The sequence below is a fragment of the Taudactylus pleione genome, unplaced genomic scaffold (genome assembly GCF_031769625.1).
Source record: "Taudactylus pleione unplaced genomic scaffold, aTauple2 ptg000587l, whole genome shotgun sequence".
Classification (NCBI taxonomy): Eukaryota; Metazoa; Chordata; class Amphibia; order Anura; family Myobatrachidae; genus Taudactylus; species Taudactylus pleione.
In genome coordinates this window covers 2,757,645-2,777,657 of record NW_028284989.1, presented here as the reverse complement: position 1 = coordinate 2,777,657, position 20,013 = coordinate 2,757,645, and the positions used below count along the sequence as shown (strand labels likewise).

General features: G+C 35.2%; 1 protein-coding gene across 1 annotated transcript; it reads right to left on the bottom strand.

Moving 5' to 3' along the window:
- Positions 1 to 14,367: 14,367 nt before the first annotated feature.
- Positions 14,368 to 15,195, bottom strand: LOC148481266 (olfactory receptor 1M1-like). Its single transcript, XM_088453723.1, has one exon. It carries the CDS (start codon positions 15,193 to 15,195, stop codon positions 14,368 to 14,370), a length of 828 nt encoding a protein of 275 aa, XP_088309849.1.
- Between the last annotated feature and the right edge of the window lie 4,818 nt (positions 15,196 to 20,013).

Here is a 20,013-nt window from a genome sequence, read left to right as displayed (position 1 = left end):
TATCATCAGCATAGAGATTATATTGGAGGCTAAATGAACTGAAAAGGACATATAGAGGGAGAATAGGAGAGGTCCAAGAAAAGAACTTTGGGGGATACCTACCATTAGTGGAAGTGTGGGGGAAAGATGAGTCATGAGAGGAGACAGAGAAGGAATAGTCAGAGAGGTAAGAGGACAGTCATGCAAGAGCAGTATCACATAGACAAAGAAAGTGAAGGATTAGCATGAGGAGAGGGTGGTTTACAATGTCATAAGCAGCTGAGAGGTTGAGAAGAATGAGTATAGATTAGTGGCTCTTTAATTTTGCAGCAAGTAGGTTATTGTTGACTTTCATGAGGGCAGTTTCAGCAGAGTGGACGGAGCCTAGACTGTGTCAAGCAGAGAGTGGGAGGAAAGAAAGGTGGTCAGGTGGTTGCAATCAATATACTCAAGGAGTTTGGAGGCAAAATGGAGGAGAGAGCTGGATTGGTAGTTGGAGAAAGTGTTAGGATCAAGGGTAGGTTTTTTAAGAATGGGGAGACAAGCGCATGTTTGAAGACAGAAGGGACAGTGTCTGATGAGGGGAAGCAATTGATGACTTGAGCAAGGTGGTAACAAACAGAAGGAGAGAGGTAGTGGAGGAGGTCGGAGAAGCTAGGATCAAGAGGGGATGTGGAATGGGGGGATGACTAAATGAGGGCCATAACTTCCTCTCTAGATAAAGAGGAGAAATATGTCAGAGTTGGTGAGATGGATGAGGAGGGGCAGTCTGGGCAAGGAGGGGGTGGATAAATGACAGCTACTTGAGGGTGAACTAGTTGTAAGAGGCAAATAGCATGAACCTCAAAAGTAGGGAATGAGTGGGACAGTTCAGAGAGCTGGAAGGAGTAACTGGAGGATAAAAGTCCCCCAATACCACCACCATAGCGATCTCCAGGCTAAGGTGTGTTAGAGAACATGAAGCCCCCAGAGGAGAGAGCTGTATAAGAAGTGGTATCAGAGGGGGAAATTCAGGTTTTGGTGATGGATAGGAGATTAATGGAGTTGGAGATGAAAAGGTCATGGGTGGGGACCGGTTTGTTACAGACAGATCTGTTTGTGGAAGATATATGGATGAGATTATCAGGGCTGCTGTAGCATGGAAGTGAGATTAATTTGGAGGAAAGAGATGGAGAGAGTGAAGTGATATGCTGGCACACAAGTTAGGAAGGGAAATTGCAGGTGGGCAGGGAGGGAGTTTGGTGTGTTGCACATAGAGGTAAAGAGAGGTGATATGGAGAGGATGGATGGAGCAGGGCTTAGTGGCAGGGTATCAGGATCATGGTGGGGGAGAAAATTAATGAAAATGGAGTAATGGGAGAGGTAGAAGAGGGAACCAGAGGGGTGGAATGGACACAAAGGAGAAGAGAGATGGGGAGATGGAAGTGGAGGAGACTAGGGGGGAAGGATATAGATAGAACAGGGAGTAGAATGAAGGATAATGCTGCTTGGGGGTTGGTGAAGGGGAAGTTTGAAGAAGAGATGGTCAATGAGAGGGAGAAAAAATGAAGTAGGAATTGATGCTGTATGAGATGCAGATAGTGCAGGAAATTTGCAGAAATGCAGGTGAAAGTAAAGTGATGATAAATATGTGAGCACAACAAAAGGTTATTATTAAGCAGAATAAAGTAAGTATGGAAATGTGATGGATGCAGGAAGTAGATCCTAAAGTAGACAATGTGAGATGTGAGAGGATATGAGGCAAGACTAAAAAGCAAATTGAATTGGTACAGACATGTAATGTGATGTTTATGAAGACAAAAAGGCAGAACAATTCTTTCAAGCAAGGTGGTAAGTTCTTGCAGCTTCCAAGCATGGAGTTCAAAGTGGAGTGACCAGGTTATGCAGACAGCAGATGTTTGCTTTGGAGAGCTAACTCACATTTATTGCATTAATGTTGTCCTTCTAAAGCAGAGATGGCTGATAGATTATTCTCCTTCTGTTCTCCTTCTGTTTAACGCAAGTGTAATGCCAAAATGTTGCTTAAAATCTTTTTACACTTTGAATTATGCACTTAGATTTATGCTTTGTCCAGTCTAGGAAATTATACTTTTAAATACAGATACAAGTCATGTGTGCTCTATAATTGATAGCCCTCCCACAACAGTGTCAAGCAATAAGATGGCCTTACACAAACAAGCAAGGCATACCAACATACAAACTTAATTAAAACATGCCTTTACTCAGTCTAGAGTCTGTAAATAGTAGTTATGACAATTTATCAGCAATAAAATATCATAATGCACTTAAGTTCAAATGCAGTTGCCTGATACCTACAGTATGTCAATGTTCACATTTTGATTGTCTAGTCATAGGTAAGGCAGTACAAGAGATGTAATGCTTTGCAGCAGTGTTCAATGCTAAGATTTTACTTACCTGGTGATGACAAGGAAATATCAGCTGAAGATACAACTAACAAGGCTGGTATAATGCCGAAATTCTATCATTGCTATGCAGGATACTCTACTCAAATTTACCTGTCATTTGCTATAGGTACTGAGAACCCAAATACCAATATTTAATGGCTGTCTGGCTGAACTCTAAAAGTGGATGAGTGCCAGCTGGCTGACACTGAATCCTGATAAAACAGTGATTCTTAAGAGGGGAGCTCGCCATCAAAGAAAGAACAAGACTACTACTTCCAGCCATTATCTGCACCCTTCACTGGCTTATGGCTATTCAAAGCACTTCCTAACCAGAGTCCAAAGTACTTATCGCAGATTTCAATTCCTTATGCTCTCGGTCGGGTACCTTGATTAGCATATAAAGGAATAATAGTAGCATCTAAAATAGCCTATAATTTATTTGGGACTCGAGCATTTAGCAACTCTAACTCAAGACTTATCTGTTTATTCAAACATTTAAAAAAAAAAATGTTTAGTACTTTTTTTTGTAGACTGCTAATACTTAGGTTGTTTATTTTGTATTATGTGCATTTTAATCTGCAAAAATAAAAGCACTTTGAGTCCTATTGGGAATTTTTTTTATATAAAATAGTAATAATAATAATATTGTTACGAGTGTAGAGTTGTAGCAAGAGTGGTACTACACAGTAAAAAGAGTATATTTATCTAGAAAGTGTGATTGAAATGTTGTTTCAATTTCTTCTACCAACTGTACCTGTTAATTGCCTACCTCATGAATGTTTCTGCTTCTTTAAAATTCATATTCCAGTAGATGTGATTGAAGTTATTTTACAATTGTCAATATATTCAATATAATCAAATCTCATCTATAAACTAAAACGTATATATGGGAGAAAGAAACAATTCCTACTTATAGTGCCATCTATGTTAAATAACAGAGCACTGCAAAAGCTCTACCCCCAATACATAGAGCCCTGACTGTCTAACTAATAAACAAAATGTAAAGTCTAAAAACAAAGGAGATTCATGTTTAAATAGCAAAATCAAAAGCTGTTTACAACAATCAATGCTAAAACTAGACATAATACATCAATAATAAAACATACAATACAAATTAAAGCAGTAAGTAAAACACATCATACATAAAATTAAATCAAATATCAATTTGCAGAATAAAAAAAAAGTGAAAATAATTACAGTGATTAACAAAAATAAATTGTTTATATTTTGAATATATACTTTTTCCCTAATTTTCTAACATGTTGTTTTAGTAGTGCTGTTATTTGTTAGCATATGTATTGTACTACATGGTATAGCTCCAGTTCCTGCTTGATAATAAACAAAGAATAATATACATACAATATTAGTCTATAGATCCAGTAAACAGACTATGCTGTAGACATGTAGAACCTCATTTAGAGATTGGAATAAATACAGATAAATGGTACAAATCGCAGACCCCTAATAACACTAAATCTACACTAGGGATGTGCAGGCTCGGATAGGTTCGAGTTTGCACGTGGAGTTCGGATTTTTCCCTCCAAAAAAACGGAACTCAGAACGAGGCAAAACGTCATCTTACATGGACGAACATCATCATTCCTGGTCTTTTGTCCAGGAATGATGATGTTCGTCCATGTAAGATGACGTTTTGCCTCGTTCTGAGTTCCGTTTTTTTGGAGGGAAAAATCCGAACTCCACGTGCAAACTCGAACCTAACCGAGCCTGCACATCCCTAATCTACACATTTACATTTGTCCCCCCTGCAGCACAACATGGTTTTGCCAAGGTGAAAAACTGCACCCACTAACTGGACCTGCTTTTAACTCTGTATTAGGCCCAGCCCATAGTGTAGAATTGAGCCTATTCTTCCATGTATATAGGCTTGTATAGGCAAATAGGACTGAAATATGTGTAATAACTGTTCAATTGAAGACAAAGTGGGTTCCCAGAGTGATCCAGAATTTTAGTATACTATCTCATAGTAAGATACCTTAGGACAGTTATATCAGGGGGTCCCCTTAAAAAAAACTTTCACTGTAGGTCACTACCAAGCTTATAGGGTATAGGAAAAAGTTGACAGTTACTCGTATGCTGTCGACAGTCAAAATATTTTAATGCAAGCATGTAAATCTAGTCATTTTTGTCTAATTTATTGTCTAATACCATTATAACATTATTTTGCACTATTATATTGGGCCACACAAAAACTAAAAAGTAGGACTGTGCTATAGTTATCTGGTAATAAACACATGCATATTGTTTGTTTGAATAAAAGACTTTGAGGCTTCTCAAAAGCTAATTATACAGATTTATTCACAACCTATGATATACATAATTAAAAACACATAAAAACAAAAACCACATATTCAATATGTTTAAAAATGGCACTAGTAGCTTGTTCTTTTAAATTGCTTGTGACTTGCTTGTTTAAGTCTCCATAGACACCTTTGTAACCACATATAATTTTCAAATGATAAAAGAAGATATGGTCATGGCGCATCACGTCGGTCTTGGCGATATAAGTGCCATAGGTCTTGAGTATCACTAGTTCATTGATTTGGGTACTTAGGTTGCCATGTATGCAAGAGACGTCGGTCTCTGCAACTTTGATGACCTATCTCTTGGTTGTTTCCATAGTGAGAATTATAAGACCCACTTTAATGTGGGGTTTGACAATTAGCATGTGTTTTGAATTTATGATTTTTTGTCGATATGGTAATGAATCCAGAGGATTGAAGGGTACAAGATATTTAGTAGAGTGGATACACTTTCCCTCATATGCATATGTCTATATACCAGGGGACTAATTTAGTCACAGAGGATCAATTAGTTTATCAGTATATTTATAATTTACTGTTAAAAAGATATATCAATTATATAAAATATACAAATATACTAGTAACATTCTTCTAGACAAAGTTAAGAATATGATATTGTGATATCCACATAGTATTTGCAATAATTGTGATATGAAAGTCTACAAATGAAACTAAGCAGGATATGCTTGGGATGAGAAGAGTATGGGAGACTGAAGTTAAAAGTGTAAAAGATCTAACCAAGAGTCTAGTGGAGATATATGTGTAAGCATACATATGTATATTTATAAAGATCAATTAATCATTTATTGTATGTTTATATTTATTTATATTAGTATGTTTATTATTATTTTTATTTTAACAACATTATTTTTATTTTATTATTTCTGATACATTATTCGAGATGTATAGAAATTATGTGTATGTATATATATATATATATTAGTTTTTGTTACTTTATTTATTTAGCTATATATGTTGTGTATGATAATTTAGAATGAAACTAATAAACAAAAAGGCAAGAGATGAAAAGGTATACTTAATTGTAATGTAATGGTATATATTTAAATATTGTATTTTGTTAAAGTTCAAGGCTTCTCTATGTGATGTTTTAACTGCATGAAATGAAACTAACACACTAGTGCAATAATCAAATGATTAAGGCACACACATGCTGCAGATGAAAGGATTACCAACTCCAAATATAAGGAGACACTTTTACACATTACCCCTGTCTTAAAAAAGCTCCCTGGAGGTGCGAAACATTTTGACAGAGGGGGCAGATTCGCTTGTGACTGCATTTGCACCGACCATATACATGCATGGACCAGCATATGCAACCATTACATTTGGCTGGAAGAATTCTTCATCACCATTTACAGAGACTAATCGCACATTAAAAGAGCACCTTGCAGGAGAGCGGCCACCTAATTCAATCATGCTGAGGTCTTCTAAGATAGACCACAATTATAAGCAGACAGCATTGTGGTTATATCAATATACTCTGGATTTGTATGGTGAGATCCCAATAGTGTTGCTATTATCAGCATAAGCATATGAAAAGGTTATATCTTCACTTTGCCATCTGTGGACGATTGAGAACTTATACAGCCAAAGTATTTTTCCTACACTAGGAGACCACATCTCCTTTTATCATTTGGATATTATATGTGGTTACAAAGGTGTCTATGGAGACTTAAACAAGCAAGTCACAAGCGATTTAAAAGAACAAGCTACTAGTGCCATTTTTAAACATATCGAATATGTGGTTTTTGTTTTTTGTTTTTTTGTTTTCATGTGTTTTTACTTATGTATATCATAGGTTGTGAATAAATCTGTATAATTAGTTTTTGATAAGCCCTGAAGTCTTTTATTCAAACAAACGATATGCAGGTGTTTATTACCAGATAACTATAGCGCAGTCCTACTTTTTAGTTTTTTGTGTGGTTGCCTATTTGAGCCAAGTATTACTGGCTAATTGGACTAGCAGCTCAAAAGTGTATTTTCTACTTGTGATTTTAGCGCAAGGACCAGAATTTTTATATTGAGCCAGGCAAATTCCCTTTCCCTTGTTTCTTGCCCGTACAATTACCCTGATTGCAATTTTCCATAATTCTGACTCCCTTTTCTTTGTCCACTGCAGTGTGAGCCCTTAACGAGGGCGGGCACTTCCACTGCTCATGTCGATCTCAAGACATGCCATAGCTGATTATTATGCAAATCATTATAAATTAGAATATATAGATTATTACTACTTTACTGAATGTAAAACTAGATGTCAGTACAAAATAATCATAAGAGTCTACAGTACATGAATATCAACCAGTTCATGATAAACATAAATATTCAGAAGTATTTATAGCTCCCTTGGCTTATCGCAAACCTTTTTGTAAAAGGAATTGGTTACTATGGCAAACATCTCAACTTCTTGAAAGCCACATTTGAGTAAATATACCCCTATATGTGAAATGGACATTTAAACTATATAATAATTTATATAGATTATTACTACTTTACTGAATGTAAAACTAGAAGTCAGTACAAAATAATCATGAGTAACTGCTGTCAAAATGTATTATAGCATGATATACATATATATATATTTTAAGCATAATCAAGCTGTGAAGGAAACAGTCGCAAAATAGGATATGAAGAAATAAAAACCTCAGTCAGTTTACCAGAAAGTGTGTGGCTTTATATTGGAAGGCTCTATTAAAACTATATCTACTTTAGTGCAATTGCATGTATTAAACCCACAGTAAACAATGTATCTCCCTTGTGACCCCATTACAAAGCGGTGTTCAGCCTAATTCTACATTGACATAGATAACGGTTGCAAAAAAGTTAATAGAAAATGAAGTTTGAAGTTAGCTGGAGTAGGTTAGACTTAATGTAAAAGATGCACAGTTTCAACCACTTCACAGCTTACTATGCATGATGTACCTTCCAGGTACAGCTCTTGTCTTCTTTAATAGAGTTCCCTGTCTAAAAGTGGCCATATTCTTTTTCTAAGCACTTACTGTATGTGTAAGACATGATTGACACATTGGATGTTTGTGTCATTTTGTGATTTTATTTTACAATAATTATGAAAACTGTTTGGCTCGACCAAAGGGATTGGTTCCTTTTTTTATTCTCATCTTTATCTTTTCACTAGTTTATTTTATTATTGTCTTGATTATCAGGGTTGGTTTTTTGTTAATTATATTATTTATATATTCTTAGTTACAGTATTTCTGCCACCTGTTACTCTGATTTCCTGCAAATGTTTTCTATTGTGTTGCACCAAGCCCTAAAACAACTTTTCTGAAATAAATGAAATGAAATGATTAACAGGAGTAGAGTTCCAGTAATAATAACTGCAGGTGAGCAGGAAGTGAGGGGTTTACATTGATGTCCCACTTAGTCTGGGCAGAAATTGAATATGTTTCATAGATCTTACAAAAACTAGCATAAATTTTTGTCTGCAAATCAAGTACGCTGTAAAAACCAGATTTGAATATTCATTATTATATTTACAAACACCGTAGAAACTACCAATTTAGATTTTCACAGCAAAGAAAACAGCAACTCAAAAATGTTAATTTTAATTAACATTTCTAATTGCATGTAAATAGGATATGCTACAAATTACATTTCTTACTTTGATTTATTGTTATACAGTATCTACAAAGAAGGTAGAAACTACTAAATCTATATTTTCAGAGGAAGAAATCATCACCTTTAAAATTTAATTCTTCCCATTTGGATGTTGTAAAAATGCTGCCTAAAAAGTTTACTGAGTTATAAGCTTGAGATTAGAGGAGAGAGAAGGGGGTACATAATTAAACAAGAATCATGAAGGGAAAACAGAGTTAAATTTTTCAATGAGGTCACACTCTAAAGATTTCTCAATGTCCTTAATTTTGTTTTGTGCAATATATTTTTATTGGATTTTAATCAACATTACTTTTTAACTAACGTTAATTATCATTGTTAGAAAATAATGTTTATATAAAAGAGCCTTAGACACTTGGAAAACTATTCCAGCAAATGTAGATTCATAATACATCATTACCAAATAAAGTGAGCCAAGTATGTTTGCCATATTTTTAAAGTGGCAATCACTTTAAAGGCTAAACCAGCTTAATTTAGCCTTTGAAATGATTGCTGCTTTAAAAATACAGGGAGACTCGCAAAAATACATGCAGCGGCTGAAGATCACAGGCTATTACATTTAGCCCTATACCTGGAATATACAAAGCATTGTCGTGTAGTTACCAATGATTTCATGGACTAAGGTAGTTTTCTGTAGATCCCTAATAATGTGTTTGACTGAATAGTCCTCTTATACCTGGATATCGGTGATGTGATTTAGTGACAGTTGCCGTACTTACTTGCAGAATGGTGATTGCAGATTGGATTGCTGGTAGAAGGTCTGGATAACTCATGCAGACATACTTATACTTTCTAGGCAGGATAATTAGAGATCAACTAATGTGTCAGTGGGGGAAAATAATGTCCCTCATCACCAAAAATTGCTACATGGGGCTCTCTATGAAAGTTACAGCAGATTAATTGATGATTAATAAGACCCTTAGTGTATATATATTTATCATTCACTAACAGATAAAACTGTTAAATAAATAAATAAATAAAATCTATTTAACCATAACTAATGATAGTGTTATTTTAGATGGTCATTCACATTAAAATTCATACCTTCATATTTGGAGATGTGTCACAATAATAAACATAATGCCTATTGTTTAATGGAAATGAACTGTCCCACTGCTTTGGTGACATTCCAATGTAATATCACACATATTACTGTATATAATAACCAGTAAACAAGATTCCAAGAAATGGAGCCAACTGGCAATGTGCATGCAAAACATTACTGTAAAATATGCAATACAGTATTTTACCAAAAGTATATTTCAATTGGATCAATATTGTTTAATATTTAATCTCTATCAAATTCTTCCTGTGTTTTATAAGTATATAATATAGTATATATAAAGCTGACATTACATAGAAATCAGACACCAATGAGTTATATTTTAAAGGGGTTAATGGAATCCCCTACTTCACACTAGTAAGTAAATATGTGTGATCTGTCCCTAATGTACTTGTATTTAGGAAATCTTTCTATCATTGGTATTGGCGTGCAAGTGCTTAAATTGCTGAATATGGATGCTTTATAGCAGCAAACTGAAGTTACACAGCAGCATTATCAGACACCTCTATAGTAGCAGCATTTGGCAATTGGCACATCCAGGGTTGTAATGGGCGGTGAAAGTGATGCCATTGCTCGAGAGGCCTGTACATTTGCTGCCCTGTGGCACCTGTATTTGGCTTACTCGCTACCTTGCTAATCACCATATCATCCTAAAAATGCTCCGGGCATTGCTGTAATCACCGGTGATTGTTGCCCCGCCCCATCCACATTACATCACATGTAGGGGGCATGGCCTGCTTTAGGCGCCAGAGTGCTAGTTATGGTGCTAAATACTGAAGTTCAGTTGTAATTCACAACATCCAAGTTATATGGAGTATATAATATTAGTTTACACTTAATCCGAGCACGTTCTTTCATTTTTTTTTATTTGTATAAAAGGTTTCATTACAATAGGAAATTTGAGCATATAAATTATTTTAATATCAGGTTATTTACATAGGTCATATTACAATTTCATGTATTAAGAAATGCTTTTTACTAAGTGCAAACAAATAAGTTCTATTACTTTAATATGATGTTAGATATTCTATGTTGCCTTTTTTTAATACTTATTTGGTTTGTCTTTGCATAACTGAGATTTTTGACTAGAGGTTTGTGGAGCCAAGTGTTTTGGTTATGGTTTAAAAAAAACTCTTTAATTGTTTTGGCTTGGTTTCCCTTTTGGATTTCTTTACATATTGATAAAAACAGCTACAATCATGAAACCTTGGCCTTTTTTTGTTCCTATAGTATTAATAACATCAATAACATTAATTTCCAGTCATTTTCAGTCAATTTTAACCACCTCACAGCATATGAAATCACAAGGGAGGAACTTACATGTAATCCAAAATATTTAAGATCCGGTTTTTAGATTTGAGTTCCAAACTTGGTGAGAAGACCAGAACGGGATTTGGTTCTACTGTGAACTCCAAAGTTTGGGTGTGTTTTGTTTTCAGCAAAACCGGACTGATCATCTTTATATTTGACATTCAGCTAATATATACTCCTCACTCCTTTATTTTGCTGTATTTCAGGTCTACTGTATCTGTACTTTGCATGTGATAGACTCTGTCACACGCATGTAGGAGGAGAAAAGAAACAGACACATACATATACAGTGCCTATAGAAAGACATCATATCTTGACAAAATGCATATATTTTGTCACAAACACCCAGGAAAATAAAATACATTATATATAAGTTTTTTCCAGCTTTATTTACAAATTATAACCCTCAACATGAAAATCAAATTCACATTTACATAACATCTTAATAATGAATATAAATGAATTACTAAAATACCTGGCTTGTGTCTCAACACATGTGTATAATGACTACTCTATGTGTACAATGAGCAGGTCACCCTCACAATGCCACTAACAGGATCCCAGCATGGGTTTAATGCTCATTGTAGTGTTTTACCCATGCTGGTGTTATAACTTTAAGTATGCTGCTTTTTGGCTGAATAGACCACTAAACCCATGTTGGATCACAGTGCCTGTATTGTGAGGTCAACATACTCACTGTACACATAGTGTACTCACTATATATGGTATATCTAACACAAGCTTGTGTACGGTGGCTGTGTACCATACACCAGTCTGCCAAATATAGATACCTAAAGTACTGGGAGATTTCCAAGACTCCTGGGCATATAGACTAAAGTCCTGCAACACTTCTGTGCCCCCCGTACTATAACAAAGTGTTATAACAAAAAGTTTCAGTATACACTTAATTTTTTATATACAGTACTTACAACTTATTATTCTTTTCCTGTAGTTTATCCAATTACTTTAATTAACAATTTTAGGAAATAGATAGTGTATGTACCACATGAAAATGGCTGCATTTCTATAGCCACTGATGTCATCATTACATAGTCATCTCCCCAGTATGTCCTGTACATAGAACTAAAATCTGCATGTCTGTTTTTATCTGTCTGCACTCTGCATGTGTGTGTTTGTGTGTCTATGTGTGTGTGTGCTTTGACGAATACTGAAGTGAAGAAATAATAGAGGTCTTCTTTTATAGCAGCTGCTTTTCCATTAAAGCTCAATATATGCTTACCAATTCTCAGTACTTTAACTCCAAGAAGAAGAGGCTTTTCACAAATGAGGTATTATTGTGTTTTATAGGTAGACAGCACACTAAGACAAGGACTTTATATAAAAAGCAGTGGCATTTTGAAGGTGTCGATTGTCAACATTTTTGCCCCCAAAAATAAAAACAGCAATACCATTAAGTACAAGACCAGGGGTGTTTTGAACTTAATTTTGTTTTAAATCCTGTGTACATAACCACAGATAATCTGCAGCTTTGAAAATTAGGGTACTTTACCTCTTTCAAATTATGTTGTTCCCTAGTAGATTCTCGATTAACTGAAAAAGCCATCATCATTTGTGGAGATGCTCAGTTAAACTCACTTTGTTCACCCTTGCTCACTGTGTAATAAAGTATACTATTGATTGAAATAAACCTTGTGGTATACTTGTATTTATTTTTTGTAATCACTTCTTTTCATTCTATTCACAGATAACAATTTTTGTTCTCTTTTTTTTACTTTGTTTGTCCTTACTTAACTAGAGTAGTTCTAATGAACATTTTAAACCAAATTATGAAAGGTTATATTTTATCTATTTTTGTAAATTTTGTGCATCATTAAAGACCATAACTTTCCTCTTTTACCCTAGTTTCACTATATCAGGATGACCCCATACACATTCTCTCCATTATAGAGGAATCAAGCCAAGGATATCTAGCATTGATTCAATTTCCATTTTTTTTTGTAGTGGGAAGACACCTGCTATTAAAAAAAAATATATATTTGTTTTTTACACAGTGAATGAAAATGTTAAGGGAATTGCATGGTGAACAACTATTATAGAGTCAATTCTGCATAACATAAAATGTTTCAGAAATATGCGAAATTCTGCACCCAAAAAATCAATGAGGTAAATGATCAGTAAAGCAATTTTGAAAAATTTCCAAATATAAGATAGAAAAGTTGCTACTTAGTAAGAGGACACGTTAGTTCATTTTTATATAATGCCAATTGAACAATGTATTAATAATTAAAGATGTGTGTAGACCACTGTGTTCTGGAATTGTGAAAACCACCCTCAAATGTTTTGGTTCGGATTTGGTTTTGGATTACTTTAAAATTGATTAAAAACAGCTATATTTATGTAATTTGGACCGGTTTACTTGCAATCCAAAAACAAGATTCTGTTTTTAAATCCGAGTTTAGAGTTTACAGCAGACCCAAGTTAGTACTCTTTTCTATACGGATTCCCAAAAGTGATCCAAGCTGGTACTCTATTCGAAACAAAACCCCAAAGTTTGTGTGTGTTCAGTTTTCAGGAAAAATTAGCTGCACAGTTCTACTAATAATATTACACAAATGTTAAATTTTGTTTCAAGGCACTTTGAAATAAATAAATATATACTGTACTATATGTGTACATGTGCCCCTACTATCTCCAGCTACAATGCATCATGTAAATAGACTATACACAGAGATCTTTCATTATTTAAATAACAGTGGTCTGCATCATTTTTGAGGTTAAGGTTTGTTATGTTATCTTTTATAATTAGTACATTGTGAATTCAAAAGTATAACTCATTTTGTGAATTCAGGTCAGGTTTATATCTCTCTCAAGCTTTTAAAAAAAGTTCTTATTTCATAAATAAATTATACAATGGTTTGGGAACTATAATGTTTATTGTTTCTAAACAGACTTGCATTTGCATCAATTATACAGTCTGTGTGTGTGTATATATATATATATATATATATATAATACAAAAAATCCCGGCATTCCACAGTATTTGGATACTTGCCCGGGGTCCATCCAATGGTTAAAAAATAGCCAAAAATATGTAAAAGAAACAGCGGCACTCACAGGACTGTTGTATGGAAGACTCACGACTCAAATAGGTCAAAGTTCTTGATAAAAGTCGTCAGACTGAAACATTGAACTTTGACCTATTTGAGTCGTGAGTCTTCCTTACAACAGTCCTGTGAGTGCCGCTGTTTCTTTTACATATATATATATATAGTGTGTGTGTGTGTGTGTGTATATGAAATGGTACACAAATAGAGTTATTTCAAAGACTTTCGTATGTGTTTTGCACCTGGAACACCTTTCTTGAGGCACTTACAGGAATAGTCCGCAAACATATTTGCTGTCATTTTGAGTTACATATGTCTTGAAATCCTTAAGTTCTGAGCTGTCAATTTTGCACCTACATATACTGTATCATTGCAATTTTTTGGTTATTGATGATGATGATGATAATGATTGTTACATCTTTGCCCTGAGCGCATCTATATGCTAGACTTTAGGTTGCACATATCTTGAGATGTGTCTAACCCCAAATACAAATATGGAAACATGACATGCATCTTTTCTATGAACCCTAGATCAGGCCTTCAAGAAGATGAATGTGTCCTGGATATTATCATTCTTCTAATTTGTGCGATATGAGCTTATAAAAAGAATCCTTGACATCCTTGTTTCTTAAAGTATAAATGAAAGGGTTTAACGTAGGAACAATGACCGTGTACATAAGAGCAAGGAACTTGTCATACTGACTGCCCTTTGGGTTTATGTAGACAGTGATGACTGTACTATAGTGTAGAAAGGCAACTGTTAGATGGGAAGAGCAAGTGGAGAATGCTTTGTATTTTCCTTCCACGCTCTTTATTTTGGTGATTGTAACAATGATGTGGAGATAGAATCCTATGATAAGGATGAAAGGAGTAAAACCTGCAGAAAAAGCTGCCACGCTGGTCGCTATTTTACTAATGATGGGATTAGAACAAGCCAGATTCTGTACTGAAGCTAAATCACAGATAAAGTGTTTTATTTCATTAGGTCCACAGAATATTAAGTCAGCTGTGAAGATTGTGGGAAATAAATTGATGATACAACTGAGGATGAAAGGCAGAACCACTGAAAGATGAACAAACAAATGATTCATGATTGACGAGTACCTTAAAGGATGATTAATTGCCAAATCTCTGTCGAAAGCCATTACTGCCAGCAAATAACATTCTGTTATCCCAAGTGTATTGAAGATGTGCAATTGTACAAAGCATCCAATAAAAGAGATCTTCTTGCCACTGTCAATTAAATTTGCTAGAAGTAAGGGAATGGTGGTAGACGCACACAAAATTTCAGTAGCTGCAAATACAGAGATAAAATAATACATTGGACAATGAAGTGAGGGACCAGCCTTGACAAGAACAATGACTACAAAGTTTCCAGTGATACTAGTAACATACATCAGTAGTGTAACAATGAAAAGTAAGATTTGAAACTGGTGGAGTTCGGAAAATCCCACCAGTATAAATTCTTTGACCATTGTCTTGTTTGATTCTTCCATTGTTTATAACTTGGATACCTAATGAAATAATATGATAAATAATTATATTTACAAGTGATATTAAAATGTGCACATTTAAGTTAATAACTGTTAAATGATAGAGTGTTGTCCAGTGTAGTGTGGTCTGTTTCTTATTCTCTTAATACGTACAGTAGATGAAATAAGTAGACATCATGCGCTGATCTATTATTATTGTTACCCTTTATTTATATGACATCACAAGGGTTCTGGAGTGCCTTACAAAGTACATAAGCAAATGAGCACACAATAAAACAGTTATAAACAATACAAAACCTTATAGGATAAGGTTTATAAACATTGCTGCATTAGCAATCATGACACTTAAATAAACAGCAGGGCAAGAGAGATGGAGAGTATTATAAAGATAGGGGGTGAATTCCAGAGGTAGGGATCAGCATGGACAAAATCTTAGAGACAGGAGTGGGAGAAAGTAATCAGTTGACAGGATTGGCAGCATGTATTTTTGGAGTGAAGTGGGCAGGTAGGTGTGTGAAGAGAAATGAGTACAGTGATGTAAATTGGAGAGGATTGGGTAAGGGCTTTGTACTTGAGTGTGAAGAAGCTTGATATGGGTTCTGAAAGGGAGGGAGATCCAGAGCAGGGCTTGTAGGAGAAGAGAGGCAGATGTAGAACATATGGATGGGAAGAAGAGCCAAGCATCAGAATGAGGAAAAATCGGAGTGGAGGGAGATGGGGGTCAGGGAGGGCAGATAGGAGGAGGTTACAGTAGTCCAATCCGGTGACAACCAGTGAGTGGATCAAAATTGTAGTAGCATCCTGGGTGAGAAAGTGTTTGAACCTGGAAATATTTTTGAGATAGAAATGGCAGGACTGCAAAAGGTACTGAATGTGTGGTTTGAAGGAGAGGGAGGAGTCAAGGATAATTCCAAGACAATGCACTTGGGGGCTATAGGAGAAGGTTATGCCATCAATAGATAATCAAATTGTGATAAGTGAGGTTATGCGGGAGGGTAGGAAGATGATCAGCTCAGTCTTAGACATGTTTAGACTAAGAAAGTGCTGGACATCTAGGAAGAGACCACACAGAGACAGTTGGAGAAAGGAGTGAGAAAAGAAAGAGAGGTCAGCGGCGGAAAGGTAGATTTCAGTATCATCAGAATAGAGATGATAACAAACAACAGATGTGTTCTCGCCCCAATATAATATATATTATATATATATATATATATATATATATATAAAATCTATTTCTCTACTTCAGAGAATTGCTATTTTGTTTATTCTCCAAGACCCAAAAACTTCATCAATATATTTAATATTTAATTTGTTTAGTGCATGATCTTATAATTATCTTATAATTGGCATAAACTAGAACAACAGAAGAAAAAGATAAGATTTATGTCTGGTGCACTCATAGAGTCAAACCCTCCTAGTTTCCAATTGTTTCTCTGAACTGGTTTTAAAATATAACTTATTTCCTTAATATCTTAAAAAGGTTTTGCTTAGTCCACAATTAGGTGAAATATATATAAAAATAAAAAATTTAAAGAAAAGTGTGTTTAGATATGTAGAAAATAATATTTCAAGTGGTTTTAAAATACCACCTGTCATTGGTCTATTTCACGTTCTTTATTGTAATGTCAATTATTCATTGGTTTATAGAAGCAACTTTTTACTGTATTCCCAGTGCTCCTATTTCAACATAGGGTGAGTTATAATTCTCTATACAGATATATGTATACCTATTAATCACACTCCTGCTGCACATACAACACCCCATTCGGTTCGATACAGTATAGCATATATTGTTCAATACATTTGTTCTACGTGTTCAAGTATATGATAGTGCTGCAGACTGGTGGCAGCGTGGAACACTGACACGCGTTTCACCAGAGGCTGCTTTATCAAGGCAGTGTGATTATGAATTACGGCCATACTGATAAACTAAAGAGATAGAACACAGGGCGCACACGGAGCTTCAGTGGCAGCTGTAATTCAGGCATTAATAAACATCTAAGAACATGGATATAATTAAATCAACCATCTAATCCCGTAAAACAAAGGAATACTAATGTACCAAAAGATACAGTGACTAGGTTTGCATGACAGATGATCTGTGCCAAAGTCTATAAATTGAGACATATTTGCTATACAATTTGTCTCAAGAGCACTGGAGATTTGTATCAATTTTATAAAGCAACTAATATCTGTGAAAATCACTATAGATACATATACATTAGCAATTGACATTCAGCACTGAGACTGTATCATTTGAAAATTAAACTGTATGAATTGAGTAAATAAACAGTGATTGTGGAGGAAAATAACTGTTCTCCAATATGTCTCACATAAATTAAACTTTTGAATTCACATGAAGAGCACCTAAAGCTATATATCCCCCATCGATAATAGGTATACATATATCTGAATAGAGAATTATACCCTTAACCCAATGTTGAATTAGTAGCACTGGGAATACATTAAAAGTTACATTTATAAATCAATGAATAAATGACATTGCAATAAAGAACGTGAAGTAGACCGATGACAGGTGGTATTTTAATTAAAATATTATTTTCTACATATCTATACACATTTGTTTAATTTTTATATATATGTTTTGCCTAATTGTAAACCAAGCAAAACCTTTTTAAGATATTAAGGAAATAAAATTTATATTTTAAAACCAGTTCAGAGAAACAATTGAAAACTAGGAGGGTTTGGCTCAATGAGTGCACCAGACATAAATCTTATCTTTTTCTTCTGTTGTTCTAGAATAGAGATGATATTGGAGGCCAAAAGAGCTGATGAGGTCACCTAAAGAAGAAAAAAAGGTGGTAAGGTGGTTGTAAATAATACACTTAAGGAGTTTGGAGGCAAAAGGGGGAAGAGAAATGGGTCAGTAGTTGAAAAGAGTGTTGGGATCAAGAGTAGGTATTTTTATAGAATGGGGAGACAAGTGCATGCTTGAATGCAAAAGAGACAGTGCCCGATGAGAGGGAGAGACTGAGCAGGTGAGCAAGATGGGAACAGGCAGAAGAGAGGTAGAAAAGGAGGCTGAAGGGGATAGGATTAAGGGTAGAGGTGCAATGGGGAAGGACCAGATGAGGGTCATGACTACCTCTACAGATACAGAAAATAAAGATGTCAGTGTTGGTGATATGGATGGGGAGGGGTGGTCTGGGACAGGAGGAGGTGGAGTGCAGAGGGCATGGTGGGATACCATGTCCTGACATATGGAGTCAATTTTAGATGTAAAGTAGGTGGCTAAGTCAAGGGCAGAGAGTGAGGAGGGGAGGTGAGAAGGTGATGGGCAAAGGAAGGAGTTGAAAGTGGCAAAGGGACACTGGGCATTTGAGGACTGGGAGAAGATTAAGTTTTTGAAATATAAATGTTTAGAGAGAGAAATGGCAGCACTGTGGAAATAAAGCATAATTTGAAATGGAAGTCTGACTTAGAGCATGATTTCCTCCACTGTTGCTTGGCAGTTTGTGAACACTTTTGCAGGTATCTGGTGCATTTGGGATGACAGGGTTGAGGTGTGGATCTGCGAGAGTGAGTAGTGATTGCCAGAGCAACAGAGTCAAGAGCAGAAGTAAGGGAGACATAGCATAGGGAAGTGGCTTGTTCATGGCAACAAAGAGAGAGAAGTGAGTCAAGTAGGGAGGATGAGGAAATTATGTTAATAGTCTCATTGTTAAGCTTAGTGATGCTGGCCTAAAGAGGCAGAGGTAGAGAGAGAGAGATAAAGGGATAAGTGAAAAGAGAGAAGGTGATGGTCAAAGTAAGGGAATGGGGAATTGGTTTAATCAGAAATATCACAAGTATCACCTCCTCACCCTCCCATGTCTACTGCAATGGGAGGGTGAGGAGGTCAATTGGGTTAGACCAAGTGTTGATGTAAGGCTAAGCAGTTTAGAGTCAGAGGAGTCTGTGAGTGCATCAATATAGATATTAAAGTCACCTATGGGAGTATGGGAAGGTCTGAGTGGGGGAGGCAGGAGGCAAGGTAGTCAAGGAATTTGGAAGTAGGGCACTTGATCCCCTCAAAAGATTTTCCTACACTAGTACATGTATTTATATCCTCACGCCTGGACTCCTCCAATGCACTCTACCTGGGCCAAGTAGCAAAAGAATTGTACCACTATGAGATGTTACAGAATGGAGCAGCCATGCTGTTAACAAACCAGGCCTGTTACTGCCATATAACATCCATTCTCTGCACCCTTCACTGGGTTATGGATTTTCAAAGCACTACTTAACCAGGATTGAAAGTACTTAAAGCAGATATTGATTCCTTATGATCACAATCTCATACCTTGATTAGCATATAAAGGACTATTAAGAGCATCTAGAAAATCGAATAATTTGCTTTGGACTCGACATTTTAGCTTTTCAGCTCTAACTAAAGACTTATCTGTATACTTAAATATTTAAAAAAAATGTTTAGCACTCTTTTTTTGTAGTCTGCTAATACTTAGTTTGTTTGTTTTGTGTCATGTGCATTTTTAATCTGTAAAAGTACTTTGAATCCTACTGGAAAAAGATGTTATACAAATTAAATAATAATAATAATAATAATAATAATAATAATAATAATATTCTTAGAAGTAGTAATAGCAGTAGTGGTATTGTAGTTATTATTATAAGTACTACAAATAACATTTATTATTATTCTTTTTACTTCATTTTCACCCATATGAATGTATAAACATTTTCAACATTTTAAAATTTCAA

What these genes read in the sequence shown, in the direction of transcription:
- LOC148481266 (XM_088453723.1), bottom strand. Translation starts at nt 15,195, where the DNA reads ATGTATGTTACTAGTATCACTGGAAACTTTGTAGTCATTGTTCTTGTC.